At 43.5% G+C, this 24,021-nt stretch overlaps 1 protein-coding gene across 6 annotated transcripts; it reads right to left on the bottom strand.

Moving 5' to 3' along the window:
* Nucleotides 1-203: 203 nt before the first annotated feature.
* On the bottom strand, nt 204-19,504 carry LOC110494301 (scm-like with four MBT domains protein 1). 6 transcript variants are annotated; one of them, XM_036950382.1, is made up of 21 exons: nt 19,411-19,504; nt 15,076-15,172; nt 14,912-15,000; nt 14,522-14,765; nt 11,633-11,721; nt 11,233-11,485; nt 10,929-11,023; nt 10,759-10,860; nt 9,897-10,056; nt 7,776-7,858; nt 7,575-7,701; nt 7,253-7,366; nt 7,099-7,141; nt 6,893-6,954; nt 6,675-6,814; nt 5,005-5,114; nt 4,419-4,594; nt 4,083-4,255; nt 2,412-2,618; nt 2,188-2,316; nt 204-2,065 (listed from the first exon to the last, which is right to left on the bottom strand). In XM_036950382.1, the coding sequence occupies exons 2-21, from the start codon at nt 15,098-15,100 to the stop codon at nt 1,925-1,927; spliced, it is 2,562 nt and encodes an 853-aa protein (XP_036806277.1). In that variant the 5' UTR covers nt 15,101-15,172; nt 19,411-19,504; the 3' UTR covers nt 204-1,924. The 6 variants fall into 6 exon arrangements, with proteins under 6 accessions (XP_036806277.1, XP_021424924.2, XP_021424923.2 ...); XM_021569249.2 differs by having other exon boundaries at nt 14,912-15,003; XM_021569248.2 differs by lacking the exon at nt 19,411-19,504 and adding an exon at nt 18,131-18,253 and having other exon boundaries at nt 14,912-15,003.
* Nucleotides 19,505-24,021: the final 4,517 nt, after the last annotated feature.

The raw sequence follows: 24,021 nt of genomic DNA on the forward strand, positions 1-24,021 counted from the left end.
AAGACCTTTAACACTAAATCATGGAGAGAACAGCTGGAGCGACAGTAGACATTTTCCACCTTACATCTGAGAGCCAATACAATCTTCAGTTATCATTCAGTGCTGCTAGGAAATGGTTTGACGGTGGACCCCAATTTCACTAAATATGAATGAGATCATTCAGTGAAGATAGCTTCCTGGGATAAAAAAAAAAACAACACTGGTAAGAAGAAACTGCAATTTTATCATCCTATTATAACTTTTTTTGTTGTTGAATTTTACCCCCCTTTCTCCCCAATTTCGTGGTATCCAATTGTTAGTAGTTACTATCGAACCCAGAGTCTCTGGTGGCACAGCTAGCACTGCGATGCAGTGTCATAGACCACATCTTATTACTTTTAAGAGCAATAATCATTCTGGAAACATATTCACATTGGAAACATCCACAAACCATTTACATTTTAGATTGTTTCATGAGAAACCCCTTTAGTTGACTTAACTACCAGAACTTATTTTCAACATGAGCAACAGGAATGTAAAATCAAGTAATCGATAAAGTGAACGGGAATAGAAACATGAAGACTTACAATGACAGCCCTGAATGAAATGACAAGCTGATGTGGAAGGTGATAATGAGTATAAATAACAGGGAATGTCTCAAACATGGAACAGTTCTGCCTTGAGTACAGTTCATTTTTTAGAGATAGCATGAGTATTATCATACATTATTTTATATTATCCTACATTTTATATAAATCAATAAATGTTTTACTCAAAGCAATCTGCAAAACACTTTTAAACATAGTTGACATTCAATCTTTACAAATACTTTAAAAATGGTTCAGTTTATACTTAGATCAAACTGGAATATACAAGAGGTAAAATGAGGCCAAACAGGTCCTCAATAATAAAATACTTTTTGATCGGAGACGTCCATAATTGTCAGGACCATTTTATAACCCTGTCGACCACTCCATGAACACCCATAACTAGTGACTGACTTACTACAGTAAACAACTAAAGTGATCATAGTCATCATAGACAAAAAGGTAAAGAACAGCCTAACCCATTGAGAAACAGCCTAACCCATTGAGAGACCGCCTAACCCATTGAGAAACAGCCTAACCCATTGAGAATCTAATAGGATGCATTTAAGATTCATTTCACAGACAGAGATTAAGACTATTCCTGGACTAAGAAGCATTTTCAATGGAGAATCTCCACTGAAAATGTTTTTTAGTCCAGGACCAGGCTTAATCTGTGTGGAAAACCGGCCCCAAAAGTCAGTGAAATTGATTACCCTAACCTTGTAGACCGATGTAAAAACCTGGTGATGATAGTGCAAATATGTCTCCCCACATAAGGTGCTGTTATTCACATTATACAGATTCAACATGTCTAGGGTTTCACAATGAGGGGGCTTTGCATTAATAAAAGGTAAACTAGTACCTAAACAGGTATCCGGATCTATTTTGTTTATATGCTTTACCTTGGGTTTTCATTTCAACCAAAGGCTTAAGTGATGAATGGATGGAAAATAATTCCATCATGACTTTGTTCAATTCCCATCCACTGTGTACAAACAAATGATAAACAAACATGAAATCCCTGAAAGATACAGAATTCAGTCACATATTCCAGGGGTGAACAGCTGAGGCTATAAGCTGTGTCCATCCTGGAGCAGCATATAATGTACATTATAATGTACATTATAATGTACATAACAACCCATGATGTATATAAACCCTGGATTGCTGATGCTATGTATTGGCCACATGTCAAAAAGGATTCTATAGCTTCCAACATCTTTTTTTACAGTGGAGATGTACAGAGATAGCTGTGGGGTGGCTTCAATACAACACCCCCTATCAGTCATCCAGGGTTTATACACATAATTGAAAACAACAGTGTACATAATGCATGCGCACAGACACACACACACTCATCAGCTGGCAAAGTGCTGGTAAAAGGCCAGTTTGATCCTCTCTATAAGGTGACACAGTTTGATGGCAGGGCCCAGCTTCAGCCCCATACACTCCTGTACTGTGGGCAGGCTCAGCAACAGCAGGGCCTGACCATCTATCTCCTGTCAACACACACAACAACATGGCTCAGTGCACTGTGTGTGTGTATGTGTGTACACATGTGTATGGCCTTCTCCACACCGAAGTGTGTGTGTGTGTGTGTGTGTGTGTGTGTCACTCCTACTTGGTCCCTGAATATGCGCGCCAGTGGGGAACAGTCAGTGGTTCTGATGAAGTGAGTCACGTCAGTGATGCTCCAGCCCAGAGGACTGCTGTCCAGATGCAGCTTCTCCTGCACCTCCATCCGCCCACTCTGAGACAAAACACAAAAACAAGGAGTTCCACATATATAGTTCTAGGATCAGTGTGTGTGTGTGTGTGTGTGTGTAATTATGCAACAGCCACTACCGTAGGTGAGGGGGGCTGGTTATCATCATCTGAGTAGGAGGTTAATTGGGGTCCTTCTCGAGGGCGAGGTTCTGGAGGGGTGGGACGGGGAGAGGCGGGCTGGGACTTCCTCTCTAACACCTCAGAGTCACCCTGCTGCTCTGAGCCCGAATCCTCCTCACTCAGAGAGTAGTCCTCATCCAGGTCCTCCTCCTCCTCTCCACTACCCTGGGGTGCAAAGAAAGAGTACAGTTATGAGTTTGATTACTTTCCATATAAAAGTTGCCCATAAAATCAGATGTAGAATCAGATTGCGTCCTACCCCAAATCCTAACCTTAACTATTCAAAAATCTCTGACCTTGGACCAGTGGTTGAGGGAAACTAAACTTCTAGCTTCTCTTCCAAAAATGTACAGCTAGGACAGCTACAAAACCTAGGAAGCCCATGGTTCTCACCCCCTTCCATAGACTTACACAGTAATTATGACAACTTCCAGAGGACGTCCTCCAACCTATCAGAACTCTTACAGCATGAACTGACATGTTATTCACCCAATCAAAAGATCAGAGAATGAATCTTGTACTGAAAGCACAAGCTACAGCTAGCTAGCACTTCATAAAATGTGGTGAGTAGTTGACTCAAAGAGAAAGAGTTTTGAACAAATTAATTTCTTCAAAAATGAAGGAGAAGCAAGAGATGGCGAGAGAGATATTTCAAGAAAAAAATCTATTTAAGTTTCACTTACTTAGCTAGCAAATGCTGCTAGCTAGTTTAGCCTACTCAAACACCAGGCTCAAAGAGAGGGATGCTATGACTACCCAATACAACACTGGAACTCTTCCAAGTCAAGGTAAGCTTTTGGTTTTACTGATTTATTGCCACCGGGGCTCGCTGGTGTAACTGCTAAACTGCTTAATGACTGTACACTAACATTACTGCATGATTGTAGTGGGTTTACTAATGCGTCATTAGCTATGTTGATTATGACGTTACTTTAGCTAGTATGGTGACAACAATGTAGGCTGTGTGCAGCGGTTCTAATATGGTTTGGCTTGGAAAGGTTCTCGCCTGGTCACATACAGCTGATGTGTTGCACAATGAAGTCCACAAGCAAAAGGACAAGGTGAGAGGAGGAAAGGGCCTAGAAGTGAGAAGGAATACAACGTGGCTGCTATGAAAGTGAACTGTGTTCACGTGTGATCAGGGATGTGTTAATTCTGCCAATTCTGTTGTAAAAATGTTTCTCAAACAGAAGCACACAGAACGAAACAGGTATAAACAAACCTGGATTTGTCCAACAGAAACTTGTTTGCAACTGTTGGACTAACAATTACACCCTATATCAGCTAGATGCTGGCAAGAGTGTGCAAGGCAGTATTTAATGTCACCTTAAATTTGTCTCTCGACCTGTGTGCCCCTACGTTGTAAACTTTCATTCATAGGCAAGGTTGTAGCAACCTCATGATGGGTATAGGGAAAATTAGAGTATCATGTAGTAGCCTAAACCGATCGCTGAACTGGGTGAATGGAATATGAATGACTGTCAGCCAATATGCTGTAATAGAAAAAAAGGGGCATGAAAAAAACATTAAACAGCATCAACGCCACTGGTCAACAGAATATAATCTTTTCAAAGTGAGATTTTCACTGAACAGTTACTTTAATGTCTTGAATGTCAGTATATGCAGTACCAGTGGGGAGCAAGCAGGAGTGCTGTCCACAGAGGTAAACAGGCGTTTTTTGCAGACAGACAGGGGCTTCCTCTTCTTCCTCCTGCTCCCCTCTTTGGTACTGATATCCAGGTTAGTGTGACCGCCAGGGGGACGGCCAATGCGCTTGGTCTTCTTCTTACCGTAGTAATGAGCTATAGAGTATATAGACAGACACCAAGGAAGCTATCTTAGAAAAATAATAACAGGAGTGGTATTCATGACTGTATAGCTAAATATTGTACATTGTGAATACAAATCGGTGTGTGTCTGTCTATACATGCATACGTGTGTGTGTGTGTGTAAGGTAGCACGTACTGTTTTTAGTCTTGGTGAGCAGGGAACAGTTCTCTGAGCAGTGTTCCAGCACCATGTGAGGTGTGATCAGGTTGGGGCAGCACTCCAGCCTCACACATGTCTTCCTGCAGAACTCAGCCACCTGGTCAGCCGTACGGGAAATCCCCACAGTGGCCCGGTAACTCTTCCCTTTGTACCTACACACCACCATCCAGAGCAGGATAGGTACATTAATACGGTCTGTCAGAGACCAATGTGGCAGAGAGCATCTCTCCTGCATCCAGTATGATGTTCATGGAGCAGAGAGAACGTATATCCTCAGTGTCACGTGACTACTACCATATACAAGCATTTCGCTACACCCACAATAACATCTGCTAAATGTGACCAATACAATTTGAATTGATATACAGTGGTGTTATGGTGATTACATAGTGACCCAGAACAGAGCAAATCTACCTCGTACAGAAAACTCTGTTCGGATTAGTGCGTGTACCGTTTCTCATTTTATCCTAATACTGTACAATCTAAACAGTGATGGTATCACCATCATGTTAGTGTTGTTATGGTGTATACTGTGGTCTGTCTATTGGTTGGGTAGACTGACTTGGCCTTGAGAGTCTCTCCCTGGCCGTGCCGCCTCAGCTCTGGGTCCTGCTGCAGCTCCCTCAGCACCCGGCTGGGCTTGTAGGCCGAGCTGATCAGCAGCGTCAACACCTGGACCACAGGGCAGGAGGATACGGGGGGTTAGAAGTACACACTGTAGGACACAGCACAGAATTAAACAGGACATGAGTGGATTATGTATCTGTATGGTGATATCAGTGAGAAGTCATCTACAGGAGCGCGCGTGTTAATAATTCATTATACATTATACATTATACATAATAATTCATTATACAGAATAATCTAAAAGTGCTTTTTTTTTTTTTTAAATGAACCAAATGAATAAAAAAACAGACATAACTAGACAGGGAAACTGACAAAGAACACAGCTGACGCTACAAGAGACACAGACACCAAGAAGCACAGCTATCAACTGAAATTCTTCCTAAAGAGAAAGTTCTTTAGGCCCCTTTTAAAGTGTGCCTACAGGTGGTCCGGGAGGGCATTATAGAGGCTGGGGGAGGTCGAGATGAAAGCCTAATCCCCCAAGGAGCGGAGATTAATCCTGGGGGCGTGTAGGAGCAGGCTATGGCTTGACCTGAGGGTGCGGGTGAGGTTTTGGAGGGAGAGCAGTTCTTTGAGATCAGGAGGGGTATTGCCACGAATACACCGGAAAGTCAATCCGGAATGAGACGGGGAGCGAGTGCAGAGATGCCATGATGGGGGTGATGTGATGGTTTTTCCACACACTGACCAGGATCCTGGCAGCACTGTACAGGATGTATTGGGGCTTCTGAAGACTCCTGCCAGGGCTCCTGATGAAGAGTGTGTTGCAGTAGTCCAGCCCTGAGGAGATAAAGGCATGGATGAGCTTCTCTGCATCAGACTGAGTGAGGGTGGGACGGAGTTGGGCAATGTTCTTGAGGTGATAGAATGACGCTTTACGTGGCTGTCAAAGGTCAGGGAGAAATCAAGCTTTACACCCAGATTGGAAACTGAGGGAGAGAGAGGGATGTGCTGTCCTGCAATGTTGAGGTGTTATTGGTGAGTGCTGGACCTGGAGGGGGGTGCCAACATGTCGGGCCTCGGTTTTGCTGCTGTTCAGTTGAAGGACGTTTTCCTTCATCCATCTACTCTAGGCATGTGTTCATCAGCATAACAGGGAATGGGATTCCATGCCGGGTAATGACACGAGGGGGAACATGTACAGGACGAACAGGATGCGTCCAAGAACAGATCCTTGTGGTACACCGCAGGTGACGTGGTGGGTCCGGGACCTGGGCCCACCTAGCAACACATACTCAGTCCTGTGAGAAGTAGGAGTGGAACCAGCTCAGAGCTGGTCCAGACAGTCCGGTGGCGTCCAGGAAGCATTCAAGTAGGATGGGGTGGGCAACAGTGTCAAATCCTGCACTCAAGTCCAGGGGGATCAGGGGGAGCCTGCACCAGCAGGTCGTTGGTGACCCTGAGTAGGGCCGTTTCAGTGCTGTGGGCCGGCCAGAAACCTGACTGGAACTTCTCAAATACTGTAGGTTGTTCAGACTGAGATGGTCCTGGAGCTGTACAGCAGCCACTTTTTCTTAAACCTTGGAGAGGAAGGGGAGATTGGATATTGGCCTGATATTTTTAGATTGAGAGGAGCTTGTAGATGTGTGCTGCTGTCTCGCTCACCTCTTTCAGCACCAGGACACAGTTGCCGGGGCCGATGCTCTGGGGCAGCTCTGCGATGCGGCCCTTGTTCAGGTAGGGGCCAGAGAAACAGAGGTGGTTGAAGAAGATCTTTGGGCAGCTGTACTTTCCGTTCCCCTGAGCTGCTGACAGACACAGACGTGAGATTCTCATACGCATTATTTTTGCACAAATTATTTTTCACAAGGTATTACACGCACCGCTCTCTGATTGGCTCAGATCCTGCTGCCTCGCTGCATGGGGCGTGGCTTTAAGTTGAGATCTGCCATCGGGTCAAACCCAAATACACATACAGTTAGAAATGAAAACTGACAAGTCAAAGTTGGGTAAGAGTAGAGGAATAGGTTCAGCTTTTTCATTTCGATTCCCACTCTCTCTCAGTAATGTGCAGTCTGCAAAAACTCACTGCTTCTCTGGTTGCACCACGGCCACACAGCTCTTCCTCGGAGCTGCAACAGAAGAGGTCAAAAGTCAAACTACATTTGACAGTGACCGACAGATAAAACACTGACAGAGACCAATCCCCAAAATGGACAGGAGGGTCTTGTTTGGAGCCTGACCTGTAGCTTTGGAGGGGTGTTGGAGGGGGTAGCCGTTACTCTCACACCAGCTGACTGGAAAGATGTCCAGGGAGTCCACATGCGTGATGACGTCAGGCAGAGTCTGCTTCAACCCTGGAGAGAACACACAGAGCAGAGGGAGGAGGTTATGAGTGGCTGAACACTATGTAAATAGAACTGAGAATTCAGGTAGCTGAAATTACCACACAAAACTGACTTGGTCGTAGTGATAATATTCACAAGATCAACATCCTTCCCCCAAAACCCTTACATCTCTCCAACCCAGCACTTTCACTCCCTTCTACAGCTGTTCTGTTCTCACCTTCTAGACCTAGCCAGATGTGCTGACCTCTGACCCTGGTTACAGTTGCCATGTGGATGTATTTAGGAGAGATGGGATTCACCGCCTCCAGCCTCATGAACTCAACAAAGTCATGATCACTCTGCTCCTGGAGGATAAAACACCTTTCATCAGTCAGTGGTATAATATATATGTGTGTGTGTGTATGTGTACATGTCTCACCACAGGAAAACAGCTCTCTGGTGCTCCCTCTGCGCCACACTGTTTCAGGTAATACGCCCAGTCAAAGTCCTGACCCTGGTAACCTACACACCCACATACCCAGGAACACAGTAAAATTTCACTGGTAACTGCAGTACAGTGCATGAGATGAGTGTATTCCACAGGTGGGACCAAGTCACTATTATTAAGTCACAAGGTCCGAGTCTCAAGTCGAGAACCGGCCGAGTCAAGTCCAAGTTGTGCATTCTAAGGGCAAGTCAAGTCACAAGTAAAAAACAAACCTTTATTTTAAAAAAATGTTTAAGCTACCAGGCAGCCTTTTTCATTGATCAATTTCAAGCAATTTTGACATACCAAAAGACCAGCAGACCTTTGTTAGTCATTGTTGATTGATGCCCCATTACTGGTGAGCTTGCAAAGTAAACCGTTAATATTCTTGATCACCAAACTATTTTTGGAGCTGCATATTTATTTATGGCAAACCGCTCTCCCTACAAAGTGCAGTTTGTGCTGCACCCGAACCTTCAGCTGGCCAGGAAATCAGCCATCTGTTCGCTAGCTTAGTGGTTCTCAAACGGAGTGTTTCAAAGCCCCACGCACGCACGTGTACACAATTTCTGTTCAGATGTCGCCTGTCATTTCAGATATAAACGGTGCTGCATTTTCAAAAACACAAGACACCTGCACTTGGAGCTGGAAGTCCTTCACGTTAGCATTCAATATCCACCTGGGATATCGTGCCTGTATCCAACGGAGGTTGCAGGATCGGTTGGAAAGCATGGTTTGTCTGTAGACTTTTTCTTCCTCACAAATATCATAATTAGTTAGCCAGAATATGTTGCATCTTCATCCCATGAGTATTGAGGTTAGAACTATCTGTAGCCAGAAGTCCTACCCACCACTGAGCTATATAACTAACCCATCCAAACTAGTCCCATCTGAAATATCCAGCTAGTCTTTTGTTCTGGTAAAGATGCGTGAGTAGCAGATTGCTAAATGGTATTTTTTATGAAGAAAAAAAAAGTGCCAGGCAAAACCTGAGAAAATTAAAGTGCCATCTTGTCTGGTCATTAATCTGGATGTGAGCCCGTCTTTGCGCGCCAATGCTGATGACTGGTCAACAGTCAAGATGCGCCACTTTTTGGTTCTGAAGCACAGATGAGATGTTTTTGAAAGAAGAATTTTGTGCAATGCCGTAGGTCTATGTTAGTGGCCAGATTGAATAAACAAAGGAATAAATATAAAATCCAAATGGTAGGCTGTACAGTGCCTTCAGAAAGTATTCACACCCCTCGACATTTTCCCACTTTGCTGTGTTACAACCTGAATTTAAAATGGATTAAATTGAGATTGTGTCTCTGGCCTACACACACAATACCCCGTACTGTCAAAGTGTAATTACGTTTAGACATTTTGGCAAATGAATTAAAAATTAAACGCTGAAATGTCTTGAGGCAATAAGTATTCAACACCTTTGTTATGGCAAGCCTTAATACGTTCACGAATAAAAATTTGCTTAACAAGTCACATAACGGGCTCCCAAGTGGCGCAGCAGTCTAAGGTACCCGGTTCGAATCCAGGCAGTATCACACCCGGGCCGTGATTGGGAGTCCCATAGGGCAGCGCACAATTGGCCCAGCGTAGTCCTGGTTTAGCCCGGGGTAGGCCTTCAATTGTAAATAAGAATTTGTTCTTAAATGACTTGGCTAATAAATAAATTTAAAAAGCTGCATGGACTCACTCTGTATGTATGCAATAATACTGTTTAACATGATTTTTGAATGACTATCTCATCTCTGTACCCCACACATACAGATAATTGTAAGGTCCTTCAGTCGATCAGTGATTTTCAAACACATATTCAACCACAAAGACCAGGAAGGTTTTCCAATGCCTCGCAACAAAGAGCACCTATTGCTAGATGGGTAAAAATAAAATAAAAAGCAGGCATTGAATATCCGGAGACTCTCTGCCACAAAATTAGTAACAAAACCCTGGCCAGATAAGTTCAGTCTCAAGTCAAAATCGAGTCACGAGTCTTGATGCTCCAAGTCTGAAGTTATTTTATTTTCTATCAAGTCATGTGACTCGAGTCCACACCTCTGGTTTATTTTGCCTCACCTGGAGGGGGACTGAGGGGTACCCCATTTTTAAGGCTCCACTGGACAGGGAAGATTTCAGTGCTTCCATGGTGACAGAGGAATGATGAGCCAGGCCCCGCCCCCTCACTGTCTCCCTGTAGACTGTCCATCTGCACCAGGAAGTACTGTTCATTCAACACCTGGGGAACACAATGATGACATCACTGTTGCAGCCCCATACAACTAGGTGCAACCTATCACACACTATCCGTAATTGATAAACACGGAAGAAGCTGTGTGGGTGCGGTGGGGGTGTTACTGTGGTGACATCATTTATAACCATTGTGTAAATGTAACACTAAATAGCTGTGTGCCACTTCTGAAAAGACTGTGCACGCACAAAAATATTGAGATTTATAAACTTGGGAGCACACCACACGTTTCCCGTTATAAATCAGACCTGTGGGGAAACTGTGTACGCATGAACGAGCATTATAACTCCACATGAAAACTGCCCATCATTCCCCTTCTATGGTGACAATAATGCCCTTATTTGCTGTATACTTTGGAAGTATTGGAATTAGGCCAAGACAGTTTCTAAGGAAATAGCAATGCAAGGCGAACTTAATCAATTGTCTTTGGAGAGGTTGGCAGAATGTTTTCTTTTGCTGTGTCTGAACATGTCAGAAAGACAAAACCAATTGGAAATTGAAGAAGACCTGTAAAAAGATTGTTTGATAAATCAATAATATTTTGTATATACTTTTCCCCAAACCTAAATATGCTGCACTGCCCACAAATTCTGAAACATTGTCTACAGTAGGCCTACTGCTTACAGTGGTAGTCTACACACTTCAATGCAAAAAAGTGTTTAACGTCTGTTGGTGACATGGGGGCCTTACCTTGGTGACAGTAGCTGGGCTGATGTTGAAGGGGGCAGCGGGGTTCACCGCCTCCAACTTCATCCCCTCAGAGAAGCAGTGAGGAGAGAGGACTGGCCTGTCCTACAAACACACAGAAGATATGTCAGAGGGAGACAGAGAGGGCAGAGAGAGGGAGATGTAAAGCATACCTTAAAGAAGTCTCGATTGAAGGCTTCTTCTTTAGGCTGTCTGATGGTCTTTCTCACCTCCTCCCACTCTGCTTCACTGCGCAAACCACAAAGTACTGAAACACAGCAGTGACATTATCACTAAGTAACTCTCATTAATACTTAAACACACACAAAGCATCTAAACAAACACAAGCAGTGGTCAGCAGGCAACAGTGGTCAGCAGGCAACCAGACCAGCATTAATACACCTTATTCAAGGACCAGGGTTGGTCAACAGCATCACAAGGTGCACCACAAGGTGCAGAGGCAGTTCTGTTCCTTACCAGCAGGTGGGGTGAGAGAGCAGCTGTTCTCCTCAGCCCAGCCAGGTGGGTGCAGGAGGGGGTCCAGGTAGAATACCCATCGCCTGGCCAGTGACTGGGTGAGCCCCTCTGTCCCAGCGTAGCGCAGACACAGACGGCCCCCTATGTTGTCCTCCACCCGCGCCCCCCAGGCCACCCCTGGGTCCATACTGTCCTGCAGCTCCACACACCACCCAATGGGAAACAAGTCTGCTGGGTCTCCCCCTGCCTGAGTCTGGACATGTTGACATTTTTTTATTTAAAAAAAATACTGAAAATGTAAAAAAATAATCAAGCTTTTCTGACATGAGAGGTGATGATGAATAGGTCCTAGCTATAGTTATGGTCCTGGTGTCCCCACTCCTCCCTCTCCCAGACTCACCCCCTGCAGCAGGTGTGCTGGTGCACTCCCTCCCTGAGCCAGAGCCTCCTCTAGGACAGCCTCCCAGTCACCATGTTTCTCACGGACACCTGGACCCACATCACATTCAGAAATTGTGTGCATCTTTAAGCTGTTAATTATTGTATACAGTTGAAGTCAGAAGTTCCCATACTGTACACTTAGGTTGGAGTCATTAAAACTAGTTTTTCAACCACTCCACAAATTTCTTGTTAACAAACTATAGTTTTGGCAAGTCGGTTAGGACATCTACTTTGTGCATGAAACACAGGTCATTTTTCCAACAATTGTTTACAGAGAGATTATTTAATTTATAATTCACTGTATCACAATTCCAGTGGGTCAGAAGTTTACATACACTAAGTTGACTGTGCCTTTAAACATCTTGGAAAATTCCAGAAAATTATGTCATGGCTTTAGAAACTTCTGATAGGCTAATTGACATCATTTGAGTCAATTGGAGGTGTACCTGTGGATGTATTTCAACTCAGTGCCGATTTGCTTGACATCATGGGAAAATCAAAAGAAATCAGCCAAGACCTCAGAAGAAAAATTGTAGACCTCCACAATCTGGTTCATCCTTGGGAGCAATTTCCAAATGCCTGAAGGTACCACGCTCATCTGTAGCACACAATTCTAAACATCACAGGACCACGCAGCCGTCATACCGCTCTGGAAGGAGACGCGTTCTGTCTCCTAGAGATGAACGTACTTTGGTGCGAAAACTGCAAATCAATCCCAGAATAACAGCAAGGGACCTTGTGGAGATGCTGGAGGAAACAAGTACAAAAGTATCCACTTCCACAGTAAAACAAGTCAAATATTGACATAACCTGAAAGGCCGCTCAGCAAGGAAGAAGCAACTGCTCCAAAACCGCGATAAAAAAGCCAGACTACGGTTTGCAACTGCACATGGGGACAAAGATCGTACTTTTTGGAGAAATGTCCTCTGGTCTGATGAAACAAAAATAGAACTGTTTGGCCATAATGACCATCGTTATGTTTGGAGTAAAAAGGGAGATGCTTGCAAGCCGAAGAACACCATCCCAACCGTGAAGCACGGGGGTGGCAGCATCATGTTGTGGGGGTGCTTTGCTAAAAGAGGGACTGGTGCACTTCACAAAATAGATGGCATCATGAGGGAGGAAAATTATGGGGATATTATATTGAAGCAACATCTCAAGACATCAGTCAGGAAGTTAAAAACCTCTTAGAACTACCCATCCCGGATCCGGTATATTTGTCATCAGGAACGCTGAATAGCATAGCGCAACAGTCAAAAAATATTACTAGAAAATATTCATATTCATGAAATCACAAGTGAAATATAGCAAAACACAGCTTAGCCTTTTGTTAATTAACCTGTCGTCTCAGATTTTGAAATCATGCTTTACAGCGAAAGCAATACAAGCATTTGTGTAAGTTTATCGATAGCCTAGCATAGCATTACGTACACCTAGCATCAGGAAAATGGTCACGATAATCAGAAAAGCAATCAAATTAACCGTTTACCTTTGATGATCTTCGGATGTTTTCACTCACGAGACTCCCAGTTAGACAGTAAATGTTCCTTTTGTTCCATAAAGATATTTTTTATATCCAAATACCTCCGTTAGTTTGGTGCGTTATGCTCAGGAATCCACCAGAATTAGCGGTTACGACAACGCAGACAAAAATTCAAAATTATATCCATAATGTCGACAGAAACATGTGAAACGTTTTTTATAATCAATCCTCAAGGTATTTTTCAAATATCTATTCGATAATATATCAACCGGGACAGTTGGCTTTTCACTAGGACCGGGAGGAACAATGGCTGCATCTCTCTTTTTGCGCAATAATCACTCCTGACCCACCTGACCACTTATGTAATGTGGTCGTTCACGCTCATTCTTCAAAATAAAGGCCTGAAACTATGTCTAAAGGCTGTAGACACCTTAGGGAAACCATAGAAAAGGGAATCTGGTTGATATCCCTTTCAATGGTCAATAGGGATGCATAGGAACACAGAGCTTTCAAAATAAGAGTAACTTCCTGATTAGATTTTTATCAGGCTTTCGCCTGCAATATCAGTTCTGTTATACTCCCAGACAATATTTTTACAGTTTTGGAATCTTTAGAGTGTTTTATATCCCAAGCTGTCAATTATATGCATATTCTAGCATCTGGTCCTGACAAATAGGCCGTTTACTTTGGGAACGTTATTTTTCCAAAAATAAAAAGTGCCCCCTAGCTTCAAGAGGTTAAAGCTTGGTCACAAATGGTTCTTCCAAATGGACAAAGACCCCAAGCATACTTCCAAAGTTGTGGAAAAAAGGATTAAGGACAACAAAGGCAAGGTATTGGAGTGGCCATCACAAAGCCCTGACCTCATCCTATGAAACATTTATGGGCAGAACTGAAAAAGCGTGTGCGAGCAAGGAGGCCTACAAACCTGACTGTTACACCAGCTCTGTCAGGAGGAATGGGGCAAAATTCACCCAACGTATTGTGGGAAGCTTATGGAAGGCTACCTGAAACGTTTGACCCAAGTTAAACAATTTAAAGGCAATGCTACCAAATATTAATTGAGTGTATGTAAACTTCTGACCCACTGGGAATGTGATGAAATAAATAAATCATTCTCTCTACTATTGTTCTGACATTTCACATTCTTAAAATAAAGTGGTGATGCCAACTGGCCTAAAACAGGTCATTTCTACTTGGATTAAATGTCAGGAATTGTGAAAAACTGAGTTTAAATGCATTTGGCTAAGGTGTAAGTAAACTTCCGACTTCAACTATATATGAAAAACTGTATTCCAATACATTTATTTGAGCACAGGGCCCAACCGGTCTTCAGCAACACAAACGTATATGTCACCCCCTCACCATTGGGTGGTCTCATTGGTCGCCCCTGCTGCCTACCCCACCCCAGAGGGTGTAGGTCAGAGGTCATGATGTCAGACCAGAAGTCTGCTCGTCGGTCGTCGTGGTAACCCTCATAGCGCAGCAGCAGCAGTTGGCCACAGGCAGTGATGATGGTAGCTACCCAGTAGGGTTGGTCAGGCTCTGAACGCACAGACACCTCCAGCATCATCCCTGGGGCCAGCCCTGTCTGCAGGCTACGGTCCACCTGACAAGGAGGGAAGGGGAAAGACAACTATAATTAACGTGTGAGTGGATATAGAATAAATAGGGCCCTGACCAGGAAAAACTCTGGCCCCTAACTATGAGTACCATATCTGCAAATGGGCCCTGATGCAGTGAAATAAGACATACATGTTTGAAGGCATGATGTGGAACAGCCAATACTCCATTCTCCTCCAGATATTCATCCCAGTTGAAGTCAGACTCAAGGTCAGAGCCCCCTGCTGAAAGACACACAAACTAATTTATAAAGACAGAAAAATACACCACTGCCATTGAACCATTGTGAGACTCACCAGATTCCTGTGCCTCGGAGTTCATGATGCCCCCACTGTGTTCCCAACACCACCCAGAAGACTGTATTAGCAGTAGCTAAAACCACTTTAGATCCAACTGAAAAAGATACAAAGACGACATTAAATAAACATTAGGCATCTGCCTATGGCGGCAGATTGACACGGGTGGCATTTTCTGAGCTAAACTGACCAAGACGCACATCCAACAACAAAACATCATTCTGCCCCAAAACAATGACAATTTCTCTCAACTTGTGGCATATGGCCTTTTTAGGTGAGCATTGATGCCGCCCTGTGATAAGCAGTGCCCACTTTGTCAAAGGCTGGGGTGCAAAATATGTTGCTTGTCCATTTCCAGCGTGCCCCTCCAGGGTGCTGTTGGAGACACATCGCTGCGGTGCTCTACCCCAACATTGTATTTCACTTTTATTTAACCAGGTAGGCTAGTTGAGAACAAGTTCTCATTTCCAACTGTGACCTGGCCAAGATAAAGCAAAGCAGTGCGACACAAACAACAGAGTTACACATGGAATAAACAAACGTACAGTCAATAACACAATAGAAAAGTCTATATACAGTGTGTGCAAATGAGGTAAGATAAGGGAGGTAAGGCAATAAATAGGCCATAGTGGCAAAATAATTACAATTTAGCAATTAAAACACTGGAGTGATCGATGTGCAGAAGATGAATGTGCAAGTAGAGATACTGGGGGGCAAAGGAGAGAAAAAAAATAACAGTATGGGGATGAGGTAGTTGGATGGGCTATTTACAGATGGGCTATGTACAGGTGCAGTGATCTGTGAGCTGCTCTGACAGCTGGTGCTTAAAGTTAGAGAGGGAGATACGAGTCTCCAGCTTCAGTGATTTTTGCAATTCGTTCCAGTCATTGGCAGCAGAGAACTGGAAGGAAAGGCAGCCAAAAAAAGAATTGGCTTTGGGGGTGACCAGTGAAATATACCTGCTGGAGCGTGTGCTAGCGAGTGCTACGGGAAAGTTTATGGCCTTTTCTGTAGCCTACAGGCTGGAGATAGACTGTATGAATGTATTGAGACTGACACTTTTTACATCATGCAGGTTTCTCCAATCAAATAGCCTAACCTAAATGCTACCCAATCAAATAAAAGATATGCTAACAAACATATATCCTAAAAACAGGCCAGATCAAAGTAAAACGGACAATATGGAATGGCCATTCACAACTGTTGTCCAGGAGTTTCACCCCATTGTCATGATCAGTGGTTTCAAGTTTGTATTTGTACATTTTTGACAAGCTGATCATGTGAAAAAATAATATACTTCTGCATGTCCTGCTGTGTAAACACATTGCAAATAGGCTCACCATAACTCCTAAAAAGTTGGGTAGCTGATATTCAGAGCTTAAAATAGTCAAATTGATTTAACACAGGAATAAGGACTAATAAAGCCAATGCAACGGCCTGTTTTACAAATGGTGGCCACACCCAAGTAAACAGGAACCGACGTATTTTTTTGGTGTTTTACAAACTGTAGGCTTACCACTTAGCCGTCGCCTTTTGGAGGTCGTTTTTTTTGTTGCAGTCTGTACCGGCCTTGATTTCCACGGACATTGGTTCATATTTGGTCCGGACCAAAAGCCAATCATAGACGTCTATGTTTGCTTCAGATTTGGTGTGGTCCAGACCAGCCTTGATTTCAACATCAACGGACATTGATTTTTGGTCGGGTCCGGATTTCAACGTGCGGAAAATATATATTTTAAAAGTCTGGAAAATAGGTATTTTCAACATACGGGAAACATGTATTTTAAACTTTCATTCATAACCAAAAATGAACCGGACTTCAACATCCGGAATATATGTATTTTTCTATGTTTTTTTATGCTTTTTCAACGTCCTGGAAAATACTTACTTTCCCCCCATAATTCAGAACCTAAACTGGAAAATATTTTAGACGTCTTTCCAACGTCAAGGACCGGCCCTGCCTTTAAGCTTTCTTTCAATTCAATAGACTGTCCATCTCTCTCCCTTCTCTGTCAAGGGTGATCAGTCTCAGGAAGGATTAGAGCCCTGCTTAAAGCAGGCTATCTGGCCTAGACCCATTCCTACCACACACACAGCCTTCGATCAGCCTATGAGTTGTTGACATCTTTATTCATTTAAGAAGTCATTAACTGAACTCATCCTGAGAAATCCCTGCCTGATATCCTCCGATAACGTCAATGTGACAAAGCAGTGATATCAAACGATTAGTGCGCACTTTTTAGGTTATAAACTGCACTATATATATATGAGTATGCTATATATATATATATATAGCATACTCTGCCTCCCGCCTGCAGTGACAGGTGTTCCCGCCAGTAGGTTAACGACGTCCCATCTCAGAAAAGGGGTAGGTTGACCATGGCGTGGCAAAACCAGCACAAAAATGCTAATGCCTGCCTACACATATGTTGATACTTTCTTTATGTTAGGTTGCAATAAACAGTATAGGTCACATTTTGCCACAGAATAGCGTGGAACGGTGTAATCGGCTACACTGTATATTATTTTACAATGTTACATTAGACGCTTGCAATGATACATCGCAAGCTAAACAACCATGAAATAAAACATATTGACTACAAAAAAAATTGTCAGACTTTTCAGGGAAAGGTTGTGTCAGCATCAGCAATATGACAATCTGTTGACACAATATTGCAGGCAAAGGCGTCATGCGCCCAGCTCAACTTTAAATTCTATATTGTGGTCGTGATCAAAATTGAATTCACAACATTGAAAAGAGAATAACACAACCAGGCGTGACTGGCGGTTTTGCGATGTTGATCGTGGATATCAATCTGTGCAATGAAAATGATCGGGTGCGCGAAGCTTGCACACCGTTCCCACTGTCCACGAGCAAGTTTGCAGCTGAAATGTCAAGTATTAGTATGGCGCTGCGTACTCAATAGAGCACAACACAGCTTCTTTTACACCAGGAAAAAACACACGTGAGCCACTAAGGCAGCTGAAAATACGTTTGCCCGTTAGTACATTGTAAATATTAGCTAAGTATTTTATAAACTTACGTGAATCTCACCGTTTCCTAGTTTTTCCAAGTAAATTTAAAACATCTTCCTCGCAAGCCTCTCTTGTTCTCTGCTTCCTTGTCACAAACCTCAACTGCGCATGCTCGATCATTCACTTTCTCAAACTGGGGCTGTCAAGAGGAAAAGGCGTCCCGCACCGATGGACTTGGTCATATAATTCAGCGATTAGAGGAAAAATATGAACATACTCTGCCCCAAACTTTGTGATGTCTTTGTTTAAATTACAACAGCATATCTAAATCAATTCAAAAACAAAGACACGCGGTCAAGGATAAGCAAAAGAAAATAGGCCTACACAGGCTGTCGTCGTGAGCCATGCAATCAAATGTATTTTTAAAGCCCTTTCTACATCAGCCGATGTCACAATGTGCTGTACATAAACCCAGCCTAAGACCCCAAACAGCAAGCAATGCAGGTGTAGAAGCACGGTGGCTAGGAAAAACTCCCTAGAAAGGCCAGAACCTAGGAAGAAACCAAGAGAGGAACCAGGCTCTGAGGGGTGGCCAGTCCTCTCCTGGCTGTGCCGGGCAATAAATTATACAGCACACTAACTGTATGAAACGCAATATGGATTGCAAAGTGCTGTCTTGTGCATTGTGCGTATATTTAGCCATGTATGTTTTAGCTTTCTGTATTTACAGTGCTGTGCATCTGTCTTGCTATCTATATTTATTCAGACCAGTAGATATATCAACAATGCAATTCAATACCCTATCTTTTGACTTGTCTGCATCGAATTCTCTATAGACTAAAGGCAACTTTTCATATGTATGGTATATTTCTGAAGCCAAAAGACAACGTTGGTTTAGACTCGGCAAGTAGGATTATAGACTTTTTTCCCATATGACTATAGACTTTTTTTCTCTCGCAGGGTGGAGACTCAAGCAGTAATTAGGTCTGCTCCATTTCCATGGCAACAGCACCAAGAGACGCACTAAAGGACAGATGTGGGGTGGTGGGAAACTCGATGCAAATACTTCCATTGAATTTCCATTATTTATACTAGACAATATTCCCTGCCATCATGCAGAGTAAATTGGTAGATCCATTATATTACATGCGCGTTCTACAAAACTAAAAATGTACTATTTTGCTATGTTTTTAACAACAATATGGGACGACAAGATGCCCTAATGCACTAGTATCTTATCGGGCCTAGGCTACAACAAAACAATCAGCCAAAATCCACCTGTAGGCCGTCATTGTAAATAATAATTTGTTCTTAACTGACTTGCCTAATTAAATAAAAGTAAATTAAATACAAAAATACCTCTGAAGCATTACAAAACGTGCAGGTGAAACAGTGTTTTTAGTGCTTGCTCCAATGACTGTAGACTTGCTCACATACAGGTAACTGCCAAAATAAAGGAAACACTTGAGTAAATGAGGGATACAAATTATATTGAAAGCAGGTGCTTCTACACAGGTGTGGTTCCTGAGTTAAATAAGCAATCCCATCATGCTTAGGGTCATGCATAAAAATGCCCAGTTACTGAATATTTTGGCTACCATGGCTGAAAGAGCAGATCTCAGTGACTTTGAAAGAGGGGTCTCAAAAGGGGGTGTGTATATGAGATCTCAACCCGATTGAACACTTATGGGAGATTCTGGAGCGGCGCCTGAGAGGGCCCAGGGTCTCTGATGGCACAGCTGGCGCTGCAGTACAGCACCCTTAACCACTGCGCCACCCAGGAGACCCCCCATACCATTATTACAGATAATCAGACATGTATCTGTCACGCCCTGACCATAGAGAGCCCTTGTTTCTCTATAGTGTAGTAGGTCAGGGCGTGACTAGGGGGTGTTCTAATTCAACATTTCTATGTTGGTGTTTTGTATGGTTCCCAAATAGAGGCAGTTGGTAATCGTTGCCTCTAATTGGGGATCATATTTAGGTAGCCATTTTTCCCACCTGTCTTTGTGGGATATTGTTTTGTGTTTGTGCATCACTTCTTCACATTTTGTTATTGGTTTATTGTTTAAATTTTCACCGAAATAAAGACGTGGAACTCTACACATGCTGCGCCTTGGTCCGTCTCTCATAACGATTATGACAGAATATCCCACCAAGCAAGGACCAAGCAGCGTGTGATGGAGGTAAAGGAGTTTTGGACCTGGGAAGAAATTATGGGAGGTTGTGAGACCCTTCCTTGGAAGGAGACACCAAGGAAGGTGGGAGGACAGTGACGACGCCGGGGACCGCGGCCACAGAAACACCAAGCTTTTTTTGGAGGGGGGCACGAGGGGTGGCGGAGAGTGGAAGAGCGTGTCATCAGTCCGGTGCCATCTGTGCCAGCTCCCCGTACTCACCATGAAGAGCCAGAGACCGTCAGGGAGGCAATGGAGAAGTTGGGAGAGAGATGAGAGAAATGTCATGTAGGTGTGTTCTGCATGGCATCCGACCTGAAGAGCCTGTCAGCAGTCTGGTGAGTCCTGTGCCAGTTCTCCCCACCCTTCCAAAAAGTTCTCCCCACACATCCACACACCAGGGCTCCAGTGCGTCTCCCCAGTCCATTATGTCCTGTGCCAGCTCCCCGCAATCTCCCTGAAGTGCGTGCCACCAGTCCGGTGCCACCTGTGCCAGCTCCACGCACCAGGCCGCCAGTGCATCTCCCCAGCCAGGTACTTCCGGTACCAGCTCCAAGGCAGAAATCTTCCTCTGCGCCGGTGCCCAGTCCAGGCACAGTGTCCAGTCCAGCTCCAAGGCCGAAGTCTTCCTCTGCGCCGGAGCCCAGTCCAGGCACAGTGTCCAGTCCAGCTCCAAGGTCAGAGCCTTCCTCTGCGCCGATTCCCAATCCAGGCACGGTGTCCAACCCAGCTCCAGGGCCGGAGCCCTCTGCCCCGGTGCCCAGTCCACAGTGCAGAGGGCGGCGTTCAGCCCGGCGCCATGGTCGGATCCGGGGCAGGACCCGCACAGGAGCAGCCACCGACACTAGTCACCCACCCTAACCCCCCCATTTGGTTTCAGGTTTTGCGGCCGGAGTCTGCACCTTTGGGGGCGGGGGGTGTACTGTCACGCCCTGACCAGAGAGCCCTTGTTTCTCTATGGTGTAGTAGGTCAGGGCGTGACTAGGGGGTGTTCTAGTTCAAAATTTCTATGTTGGTGTTTTGTATGGTTCTCAATTAGAGGCAGCTGGTAATCATTGCCTCTAATTGGGGATCATATTTAGGTAGCCATTTTTCCATCCTGTGTTTGTGGGATATTGTTTTGTGTTTGTGCATGTGCACCACTTCTTCACGTTTCGTTATTGATTTATTGTTTTTGTTTAAAATTTCACCGAAATAAAGATGTGGAACTTCAATCACGCTGCGCCTTGGTCCACTCATTACGACGATCGTGACCGTATCTAGTTTATGTCTTTTGTGCCTCGTTGCTTGTCTTTGTTTTTTAAATTTGTGCTTTTAGGTTCAACTAAGATCTTCAGTTTACATTGTACCTTGTCCTTTACATGTAATTTCTCTCTTAAGACATGACGCAGCCTAGTGTAGCCCATCCAGCTGGAGGGAATGGCTTTAATTTTCTCACTTGAAACTGCAGGGGCATAAATAACCCAGTTAAACGTAGTAAGGTGCTACAGCACCTTCATCAATTGAAAGCTCACATCTTTCTCCAAGAAACTCATCTGAAGGTATCACATCACTCAAGTCTTAGTTGCAGATGGGTGAGTCAGGTGTTCCATTACTCATTTCAAAGGCAAGAGGGGTGGCTATTTTACTTCACAGATCGATACCTTTTACATGTTCCAATGTGATCGCAGATCCCCATAGTAGATACCTAATTGTCAGTGGTAGGCTGCTCAATACAAAGGTACTTCTTAATATTTATGCTCCTAATTGGGACAATGGTGATTTGTTTTCCAAATCGGTTTTCTCTACACACCCAGATATGTCTTCCCATATGTTGTTCTTAGGTGGTGACTTTAACTGTTAGACCCACATTTGGATCGATCCTCCACTAAACCTACCACCTTATCAACCTCAGGTAGAGTTGTCCGAACCTTTGTCTGAATTCACAGTTTCAGGTCCTTGGAGAATGTTTAATCCAGCTGGAAAAGCACACTCTCTTTTTCTCAGCAGTTCAAAATTTGAGCAGCCAATCACTGTTGAAGAATTGTCTAATGCTGTCAAATCCCTTCAATCTTGGAGGAGCTCAGGGCCTGACGGCTACTCAGGCAACCATTTGTCTTATTCTTAAAAAAAACAAAAGACCCTCTTGACTGTGCATCATACCATCCAATTAGCCTGCTAAATGTTGACTATAAAATTCTAGTCAAACTTCTGGCAACATTTCTGGAAACAGTCCTCCCATTAATTACCGGATCAAACAGGATTTATTAAAAATAGACACTCATTCTTCAATCTTCGATTATTTAATATTCTGTCGTCAATACCTCTGAAGCCATTATATCCCTGGATGCGGAGAAAGCGTTTGATTGGGTGGAATGGAAATACCATTTTTACACTAAAATAAATTTGGCTTTGGTTCCAAATTCATGGCTTGGGTAAGACTTCTGTACTCATCCCCTCAAGCCTCTGTCAGGACTAATAACACTAATCAGACTGCTTCCCTTTGCAACGATCGACACACCAGGGTTGCCCTTCAAGTCCATTACTGTTTGCCCTCACCATAGAACCACTTGCAATAACACTTCGCTCCAACCCCCTCATCAAAGGTATAGTCAGATACGGACACAAACAAAAAACTGTCTTTATATGCAGATGATTTATTATTATACACATCCAACCTTTCTGTCTCTGTTCCTGCTGCCCTTGCCACTTTCACATCCTTCGGTCACTTATCAGGGTATAAACTGAATCTCAGTTAAAGCGAATTGATGCTGCTGAATATGGCCGCAAAAAAAATCCCCTTTACATAACTTGCCATTTAAAATTGCTCACAGTAGTTTTATTTATCTCGGGGTACATGTCACAATCAGATTTGAAAACCTTTTTCAAGCCAACTTTGCTCCTCTTTTAACCCATACTAAGGACGATTTGGAACACTGGTCTTTGCTACAACTCTCCTTAGTCGCAATAATTAATTATATTAAAATGAATACTCTCCCAAAATTCTTATATCTCTAACAGTGCCTTCCGATTTTTATTCCCAATACATTTTTCAAAAAGATTGACGGCCTAATACTACCCTTTATATGGGACAAAAAGCCTCCCAGGATGTGAAAACAGCTTTTGCAGAGGCCCAAACCAGACGGTGGTCTAGCTCTACCGGATTTCAGAATCTATTACTGGGCCGATAACCTTAGGATCATTCACTACTGGTTGCAAAGCAGAGAGATATTCCCACCCCCAATTTGGGTAGAGATGGAGGCTGCCTCGTCTATACTGGCATCACTTGTCTTCCCTCGCTCACTCCTCCGTTACAGGCCCTTACTCCTCCTTCACCAAAAATATAATCTGTTTTGAATTGCATAAAGTTGGAAAAAATTAAACGCACACTCAATGGGTCTGTAGACAAATTCTATGCAATATGGGCTCCCTTCTTTTTTTAAACAAATACATTTCCCTGCCGTTCCAGGGTGATGTATATTTATATATTGGTGAGGTAAGAGGCCTGGTATGTGCATACACGACATCTTGGATGTTAAGGACGGTATTATCTGTACTAGTTGACCTATAACTGTATCAAAATATATACACTGCTCAAAAAAATAAAGGGAACACTAAAATAACACATCCTAGATCTGAATGAATGAAATATTCTTATTAAATACTTTTTTCTTTACATAGTTGAATGTGCTGACAACAAAATCACACAAAAATTATCAATGGAAATCAAATTTATCAACCCATGGAGGTCTGTATTTGGAGTCACACTCAAAATTAAAGTGGAAAACCACACTACAGGCTGATCCAACTTTGA

Source organism: Oncorhynchus mykiss, chromosome 17 (assembly GCF_013265735.2).
Source record: "Oncorhynchus mykiss isolate Arlee chromosome 17, USDA_OmykA_1.1, whole genome shotgun sequence".
Lineage (NCBI taxonomy): Eukaryota > Metazoa > Chordata > Actinopteri > Salmoniformes > Salmonidae > Oncorhynchus > Oncorhynchus mykiss.

Coding starts and splice junctions, on each gene's coding strand:
- LOC110494301 (XM_021569249.2), bottom strand. CDS start 15,100: ATGAACTCCGAGGCACAGGAATCTG. Junction 15,004..15,075: donor CTCCGAGGCACAGGAATCTG/GTGAGTCTCACA, acceptor TGTGTCTTTCAG/CAGGGGGCTCTGACCTTGAG. Junction 14,766..14,911: donor CACATCATGCCTTCAAACAT/GTATGTCTTATT, acceptor CCTCCTTGTCAG/GTGGACCGTAGCCTGCAGAC.